We start from the raw sequence: 9,447 nt of genomic DNA, 5'->3' as shown, positions 1-9,447 counted from the left end.
AATTTCGCGTGCGGCCAGGAGCCGTCCGTCCACCTTACCGTCAGCCTGTGTACTGGCTGATTTGAGTTCAGATTTTGTTTGCTGCCCGAAGGCATATTCCAACAGCCTTTGCAGCCTTCCAGTAGCCAAGAAGAAGAGGCATTTTGGTTATATTACACCGGTCATTGGTAAGTTAAACTGCGATTTGATTTCTGCTTTGTCGTGTAAAAGGATGTGAATGTGTTTCAGGGCACCACATATAGCCCCGGAGAACCCCGTGAATAAGTGATAAAGTATATTATAATGGTGTACAGTTTTTGAAAACGATGCGGTGATGTTTGATAAGCTATGCACTGTTATATTTCCAATGTTTGAAACATTTCATTATGTGAACTTTGTATGTTAATTGGATAATAATGCAGTTCTCAAATTTTCACTGTGATGTCAGGATTTTTAAGCTGATAATCTTTTTGTGTGTGTGGTTAGAACACACCCCATTGGTATGTGTTGCATTTAAATAATTTTGTAGATGGCGCCGAGGCCGAGGACGAGCCTACTCCCAGGCCGACGCATTCGCAGCAGAGCGACTGTGTCCGCCCCTCGCTAGGGAGGACTTTGGACGCCAATGAATACGGAACGCGGGTCCCTCGCGACACTTTGGAGCTGGAACAGCAACCTCGCATATAAGGACGCTCCACCCACGAATCAGTTCATGTTCTGGAAGCGAACAGTTTGACAATTAATGTGACTCTGTGGACAACGCAGGTGAGCGATGAACCTGGCGGGTGCATGACACCCTGTAGATATGATTGGTTATGACGTGGAAGTGTCGCTGAAGTAGAGAGATGAAGGTCAGGTTAAATTGGTAAAAAGATGAATATAATGTGCACATAATTCGAATAGTGGTAGTTATACACTTCATGATAATTGCGGGTTAGCACAGAACCCGGAGGTAAACGGAAGCAGTGTAATAGAAGATAAGTGTTATAACCGCGGTAAACCGTCGTGCGTGCAGGCTGGTCATCTCAGGATCAGCACTACGGTGGTGTGAACCAAATAGTGTTGCGCTTGATAGCAGATGGTGTATTGTCAGGGATAACGAATTGATAGTGAAGCTGGTATAATTATTCTGAACAAGTGTCAAGCCAAAATTACAGGTGGAACCGGACCAAGACAGGGTCCCGTTCACATGGTTGTCGAATATAAGAGTATTGTAATTTAATTTATCTCACTCAGAATTTTGATTTTGAATTTTTTGTTGGTCACAACTCCTTGATTTCAGTCCTGTAAATACTCCACAAATGCTTATATTAAATTGTACATTAAAGTGAATGGCACGAGTGTGATTGAGTATTATTTGAGTCCGCCCATGTGACAGATAGGAAAACTGTAAACTCTGTACGAAAGGAACATCTGGAAACATTTACACGATATCATATAACTGGAGAGTTCATGTACATACAACAACATGATCGAGGGCTTCTTCAGAGTGACATATCAGCAGAAGGGTGGGATTTAATAACTTGCTACGTGTAGTTGCCTTTCCTTTGAACACTTGGCGAGAGAGAAAACGCTTTTAACAGGGAAAATCTTGCATTGGGGGATATGTCATGTCGCACACAATATATTTTCTTTTTCTTGGAATTGCAACAAAATTACAGACAGACAACCTTCTTCAAACAGACATTCCTGGGCATATTTCACCTTGCTATACAGAAACTACACTGTGCAGAAAGAAATCCTATGTATCACAGAGCAAGTGCATTTCAGGATCTAGTACAAGGAAGTCTCCTTCTGTTGATTTTGAGAGGACATGTCACATGAGACACCCACATTCAAAGGCAACTGCCTGACAGATACACACACAGTGAACTGGATATACTGCATTCAAGAATTCATAAGAGCATGAGATACACAACAGACTGTGAACTGAGTAAACAACCTGTCAGTAAAGTTCAATTTGTTTGTTTCACAGTTGGGATCATCAAACGTCCCTGCATAGATGCTTCACACGTTATCAGCTGCAGCATGCATTTGCAGTTCTCCGGTGTCTTCCGTTGGGTCACGTGACTGCCAGCTCCATCGTCCCAGTGGTGTCTGGTCAGATGAGGTCCGAGTCAAGCTGGTCCGAGTCCAGAGAGAGGGCACTGCCAAAGTCTCCGTCCTTCTGACTCCCCTCGAGGTCTGACAGGGACAGACTGTAGTCATCTGAAGTGGGGATGATTTAGAAGGGGAATTAAAAAACATTTTTCAAAGACAATGATGAGACTACTGCTACTACTACTGAACTACTACTACTACTACCACTACTACTACTATTACTGCTACCACTACTACTACTATTACTACTACCACTACTACCACCACTACTACCACCACTACTACTACTACTACCACTACTACTACTATTACTGCTACCACTACTACCACTACTACCATTACTACTACTACTACTACTACTACTACTACTACTACTACTACTACTACTACTACTACTACTACTACTACTACTACTACTACTACTACTACTTATGAGAACATCAATAAAGAGATCCCTACAGTTAGCCGTAGTCGGGATTTTACTGATGTTTGATGCAAAGTGCCTTGAGCATTGCAGCATGGTAAAGCATTTGAACATCAAAACAAACTGCAGTTAACATTGCATCACCCTTTTTCATTCTAATCATCACAGTAATGACTGAACCAAAGAAAGAAAGAAGTGACTACATTTCCTTACATGGGAATATTACTTCCACTTGATAGACACTGCATTTATTTCCTTGTCTTTGATTGTTTCATTTGTTTGTGATAGGGGAGGAACAGAGCATAAAGACTGTGAATTTTGATACGAATACAATACAATGCACTCCAGTTATAACAAAGTCCTTGGGACCGGCAGTATTCTTTCGTTATATTGAAATTTTGTTATAACCAAACAATTAAACAATGAAAAAAAAAACAAAAAACAAAGTTGATAATGTTGCAGCCTGAATTTTTACTTCGTTGTAACCGGAATTTTGTTAGAACCATGTTCATTATAACGGGAGTGCACTGCACTCACCATGGTCATCCAAGTCGTCTTCTATCTGGTCACTCTTCACCGCATCCCCGGCCTTGCCCTTCCTCCCATCCCCCTCCTCCTCGCCCAGGAGCTCCTGGCTGATGTTGAGGGGCAGCGAGACCTCCGAGCTGGTCAGGTCCTCCAAGCTGGTGCTGCTCTCGCTGTTCACCGCATCCTCCCGGTAACTCCTCCGCTGCCACAACGATGATTGGAGTGGAGCTGATGTCCTGTGAACAGCAGACGAAGAGGGGTATGCCCTGCGACGCCTGCTGCCTGGAAAAAACAAAACAAAAACAAAATAAGTATCAAGAAGGACTTTAAGTGTTGCACATTTTATGTACAGTTCAGAGCAACCCTCCTTCACTCTACTTGCTAGATTCAGTAAGCAGATTGAGTAAACTGTTAAAGCTGTTTATTTGTTTGCTTGTCGGCTGATAGCTCTTGCATTAAAACAGTAAGTGAATAAAAATAAAGAAACAAAGAAACAAAGGACAATGAACAAGAAATGGGTAATCACAAACAAACATCTAGCTATTGATGAACCCAACTTACTCTTGCCTGATGAGGAGGCGGTTGTCGTGGAGATGGTGGATGGGTTGGATTTGGAGCTGCTGTGTGAGACCTGAGATGCGCTCTCCAGCTTGCTAAATGTTGATAACAACTTTGTCATCTCACTCCTTGTGAAACATGATGGGAAAAAAAATAGGTATAGAGAACTAATTAACTTCTTCTAAACAAAAGAAAACCTTCTGGTTTCAATCTGATCAGAAATGAAAGACAACATATACTTTTTCTTTTTCATTCACTGTGATTCTGTTAGATTTTGGAGTGTCATTAAACTTTATACAGACTTTGTGTATTTTGACGAGTATCACAGAAATTGTGTTTTTACGTAAGCGAAGCAAACATTATACATTTCTGTTACATTTTGATCTGGGCAAAGTATTTGAGAGAATTTGATGTCAGGATTCCAGTTACCCTGTAGGCCCAGAATACTGAGTAACATGTTGGGTCAATTCCCATAATGTTTTTCAACAAACTGATTTACCATGAATTCAATAAAGTCACAGATAGTGCTGAAAACATGCATAACTGCATACTTAATGCCACAACACAGTCTTGGTATGCAGTACTACCGGGTATGTACTGCAAGCCAGCACAGATACTGCTGATGAATATCAATCAAACTCTTTTGATAGAGCATTGTCAAACACTGTTCTTCGTACAGGCTTCTTGTCTGGGTTTTATTTGCAGACCTATTCTCCTCTTTTTCTCTCTCCTTCTTTTCTTTTTGTTTTTTTTTTTTTGTTCATAAAAATGGAAGGAGGGTTAAAGCTTTGCCATAAATTAGACTGATGATTCCTTTGAAAAAAAAAAGAAAGAAAAGAAAAAGAAGAAGGAAAGAAAAAGCCCTCCTAAATGAGATGGCTCACTTGAGATCCCGAACATCTTTCTGAGTGCTGTGGTGCTGGGGATGTCCCAATCCCTGGTGAATTCCCGGAGACAGTCTACCCCCATGGGACTGGCTGAACTGGACATCCGAGGACAGCTTCGTAAACTTCTGCATAGCAAATGAGAATAAATGAAATAACTTCAAAAATCAAAGATGAGAAAGCATTAAGATGAGGTGCCTGAATGAAAATGATAATTTGTCATGTCTGTTCAAAACTTGAGTATTATAATAAGTGTCATATCATAATGATTCATGTCTGAATGCGAAACTCTCAAGATATTTAGATGTTTGGAAATATTGGATTTATGAAGCATGCCTCTGTTGTGTTTCATATTGGCCTGTAGTGTTCAAACACCTATTCAAGTGTACTTTTGAGGTAAATTCTTACGACATGACTGAAATAGACATTAGCATAGAAAAAACAGCACCCAAACTTAACAGGTCTACACTCAGAACAATTTAAAACATTTCTCATCACTTTGAAACTACAATATAAATGTCCACGATCACAAATATTCAGACAAGTAATTCAATTTTCTTTTCTTCTTCTTGGGGGGGGGGGGTGGGGGTTGGGGGACAAGTGATGTGCTGTACCCTGTCCAATCTGTCCATCCTCCTGCCCAGCTCCTTGGTGTCCACCAGCTGTCCAGTGGTGTCCATCTCCTGCTTGACCATCCTTGACCTCAGGGTCTCAATCTCGTGGTGGAGGGCGTCGCACTCTGACTGAAGGCTTCTCTTCCTACCACATGTCAACAGATGCACAAGAACAATCAAATAAATTCATAAGCATAACTGCAACAAGAGGCTCATTAACAGAAAAAAGCATGGTTGAAGTTCTGGCCCATAAATTTTCATAGTAAGGTGAATAATGATCCCATAATGACAATGATAAAAAGTGATTGTCAAGTATTGGTACTGAATAATAATCACAATGATAAGAATCATCATCATCAGCAAGGCACTGGCAGGGTTCCATGTTTGATGTTTGAGTATTAATTGATACTCATAATAACTTAATCACCAAATGACTACTTTACTGAAACTCTCATTGATCTGTTGCTTGTACAAGACATCACTGCTTTCACATTAACCAATTTTGTGTGATTATTTTTGGCTAAATTCTTCTTATATCGTCAATAGAGCATTCTGCTCTCATAGCTAATTTCCAAAGTACTGCATGCAGTGGATTCCCATTATTGAACGAAGTCCTCGGGACCGGCAGTTTTTTTTCATCATATAAAAATTTCGTTATAACCGAACAAATAAACAATAAAAATACATAGAGCATACAATGTTGTGGCCTTAATTCTTACTTTGTTGTAACCAGAATTTTGTTATTATGGAAGTGCACTGTACTGTCTTTCTTTGAGTGATGGCATAAATTTTCAATCTTTGCGACCAATACAACCATCACCTTATAGATCAATGCTACATCCCTGTGACACTCCATACTTACATCTCATGAAGATCTCGGGTAAGCGATGCAAGGGCGCCCTCACTGTGGTAGGCGTCGATTCCACCAAGCATCTGCTTCGTGATCCGCTCGTGGAGCTCGTCCAGGCGGCTCCTGATGTCTCGCTGCCAGCTCTCGATGTCTCTGTCATTCTGGAAAAATTTCAAACAAATTCTCAAGCAAACTGTACGTCAGTAGCTCCGTGATGCCTCCAGAAAATGAGTTAGAAAGGTCACTGGGAAACTTTTGAGATAATGACATCATCCCCTCCAATTATTTGTGTATATCTACTGTAGATGCAACTCATATTACTGCTTCATGAAAATATGTAAAACTTGAAAATGTCATAACTTCTTAATTCTCATGAATCTTCTACCACTCCATTTCATAGATTCTACTCCATTTATTACAGTTAATGTGAACAAGTAATAAAATTGAACTTTAACACTTCCACACAGGTTCAATCTGTAGATACACACAATGCTGTTGCATACATCGTACTACATACTGGGGCAATTACAAATGTCAGTACATTCTTGAAACCTACACATGTAATGCTAACCTCATGACCTCTATGTCCCTGAAGTCTGCCAGAGAGTTCGTTGACCTGCTGCTCAAGGTCGCGCACTCTGATCTCATCCTTCCTCCGATCATTCTCAAGGCTATGGATTTTGTGGGATAGCTGCTCTATAGTCTGGAGTGTGGGATTAACAGACAACAAAGCCAGTACAAGTTATGATATATATGCTTAGCCATTTAATAGTCCATTGGTGTCTTTGATAAAGGCACCGGAACTTTTCTACCATAGAGTACAGATTTTACAGAGTCATACAGCAACAGGGTTAATTACAATGTATGATGGTCCATGAACAAGATTTTTTTTTTTTCTCTCTCTCTCTCTCTAATCTAAATTCCTGATGTGGTGGCATTTTGCATCAAGGCTTTGGTCAAGCAAAATGATGATCATTCTACAATTGAATTCCAGCAACGGATGACTTCAAGTTTTATGATAATTTGCAGAGAGAAAAAGTCAATGTATTTCTACAACCAAATGTATGAAATTCTGAAAAATGATGGATGAATTAGAAACAAATTATTGCAATGACTCCAAAGGTTACAAACAAACAAAACAACTGAAAGCGTTATTCAAGCTTGTTTAGGTATGTTAGAATCAGGAAGACAAGCTATATTCACAAAATTTCAACTCAAAAACAATATCTACTAAAGGTGTTTAAATCATCAACTACTGCGAGAGAATAGTAATGTTATCTTCCTAAAAAAAGAAGAAGAAAGAAACAAAATCGAAATGTATGCATTTTAAAAAAGTTATTTAGAAATATAAACAAAGGGAGGCAAATTTTTCAATACCTTGTTCTGCCTCTCAACTTTCTCTGACAGAAGAGCCACTAGGCCAGTAGAGGGCGTGCTATGTCGGTACAACTCATAGCTGGGGGACGACATGCTGCCATACACGGCCGACACTGGGCGCTCCTTTCTGCTGCTTCCCTGTCTCATGGCCGGATATCCATTGCTAGAGCCATAGTCTTGGAAAAGACAGAAACATACAATATTTACATAAGTGATCAAATTTGGATTTTTTTTTTCTATTATTTCCTTTTCACTTGGATAACACATGACACAGTAGGTTAAAGGAATAATTCACAATATATGCAGACAAAATAAAAACCCAGCATCTATGCTTCAAAATAGGTCTAAAATGTGAGTTAGGGGTAGAAACAACCAATGTAAACATTTGAATTAGTATAAACAATGTTAGGTATTGTTAAATACACAAAATGTGAACAATGGTTGTAATAACAATTTTTCCAGACTAAACTGTCTACAGTTATGGTTTATTGAGAAGAATAGTGATATTTCCTTATATTTTAGGTTCTATTGCAAAATTCTTACATGGTAGGATGTTTGGTGATACAACTGACCTACACATACATGTAATATCTTGAACATTTTTAAATCACTGCTCCCAAAGCTAAACACGACCTTTAATAAAATCAGATCAAATTTAAACCATTGATTTCATTCAAGTTTACAACAGAGAGGGGTTTGTTTTGTATTTAGACTCTATTTCATGTTTGCTGAGGGGCTTGTTACAAGTATCAACAACTTTTCTCTATAGGCCCTAATAGCTAATGCTTCAAAAAAAAAAAAAAAAAAAGAAAGAAAAGTTCACTGTCTACAAACAGTAACTGGACTTCAGATGACACTATGGAAAACATTGTTGTTGTTGTTGTTGTCTTTTTCATTTCAGAAAGTGCAGTCTGTAAGTATGCAGTGTGCAGTAAGAAAAGTCTATAAAACCGATTGTTGTTAAGCCTGTCTGTGGGTTTCCATGATATCAAACATATTGTTTGAAATATGCCATTACTGCATCTGTCATCAAAGGAAACCCGCCTCTTTTACCTGGAGGTGCATCCATCAAAGAGCTGTCAATTGGCTTGTGCCTCGTCGGGTCCAGACGATTCTGAGTAGGAAAACATCAGAAATAAGAAGAGGTACAAAACATGTCTTGACAAACACAAGATATTCATGTAAAATTAGTGTATTGTATGGACTGAAATCGCAAAAAAAAAATGTGGCATAAAAATGTACTACAAAACGCTAGTTTCGAAGAAGATGTCAATTTATCACCAGATTTTATCATGTGAACTGTTCGAAATGTTAATGTCACACATTTTACCGTAAAATACAAAATTTGAGCCTCATTTGCTGCTTTTTTCTTTGTCCTCCGCTTGGTAGGTAGGAGGGTGTACAATAAAATCGTGGGTATGATGATATAGAAATCTGGAGTCTTACTTTTTTTTATTTTGACTTATTCCCCCCATACAAACCCATTTTCAGAAGCCCAAAGATAATGGCTGTTTAGTGATGCAACAGTAAACACACTTTATATCTCATTTCAGCAACTTTCTAAGTCTGCTACAGTGCAGTATGTCATTGTCAATGTGTCCTGTTGTTAATTCAAATGATTGTGTTTTATTTAAGGATGTTAGCCCTTGAGTCCTTGACTTACACATGATTTTCTATTCCTTTTTTCCTCATTTTGGACTTTCTTTTCGGGCAAGTAAAATCAACTTTTGGGCAAGTGTTTCATGGCAAATATGAAAATCTGCTTGCCTGACTGGACAAGTGGTAAAATAAAGTTATGTAGCACCCTGCACAGCCCAGTCGCTGTAGCAAATCGCCAATGCAATGGCAATGTTATTGTTACAAAAGGCTAGCTAGCTAGGTATGGGGAGGTATGGGCGGCGTCCCTCTCATCACACACACGTTCACACACCCGGGATGCACACTACCAAGTCTGTCGGAACTTACCCGCATTCGGCTCAAATTGTCCTCTGTCTCTCTAAGTGTGCTTGTAAGATTCCTTTCCCAATCACGGGACATTATTCTTGGAGCCTATTTTGTCTGATTGGTGTCTAAGATATCAATTTTGTAAGCATAACCACTGAACTGTGAAACATGCAACACGACTCGGCTTGA

General features: G+C 39.3%; 1 protein-coding gene across 1 annotated transcript; it reads right to left on the bottom strand.

The window, feature by feature from the left end:
• Nucleotides 1-2,080: 2,080 nt before the first annotated feature.
• Nucleotides 2,081-9,351, bottom strand: LOC139741785 (uncharacterized). The gene is made up of 10 exons (XM_071652376.1): nucleotides 9,280-9,351; nucleotides 8,368-8,428; nucleotides 7,315-7,490; nucleotides 6,509-6,640; nucleotides 5,950-6,098; nucleotides 5,088-5,232; nucleotides 4,474-4,601; nucleotides 3,589-3,717; nucleotides 3,041-3,306; nucleotides 2,081-2,187 (listed from the first exon to the last, which is right to left on the bottom strand). The coding sequence occupies exons 1-10, from the start codon at nucleotides 9,349-9,351 to the stop codon at nucleotides 2,081-2,083; spliced, it is 1,365 nt and encodes a 454-aa protein (XP_071508477.1).
• Nucleotides 9,352-9,447: the final 96 nt, after the last annotated feature.

The sequence above is a fragment of the Diadema antillarum genome, unplaced genomic scaffold (assembly GCF_040938485.1).
Source record: "Diadema antillarum isolate AM-2024a unplaced genomic scaffold, OU_Dant_1.0 scf00000031, whole genome shotgun sequence".
Lineage (NCBI taxonomy): Eukaryota > Metazoa > Echinodermata > Echinoidea > Diadematoida > Diadematidae > Diadema > Diadema antillarum.
This window is presented reverse-complemented; position numbering and strand designations above follow the sequence as displayed.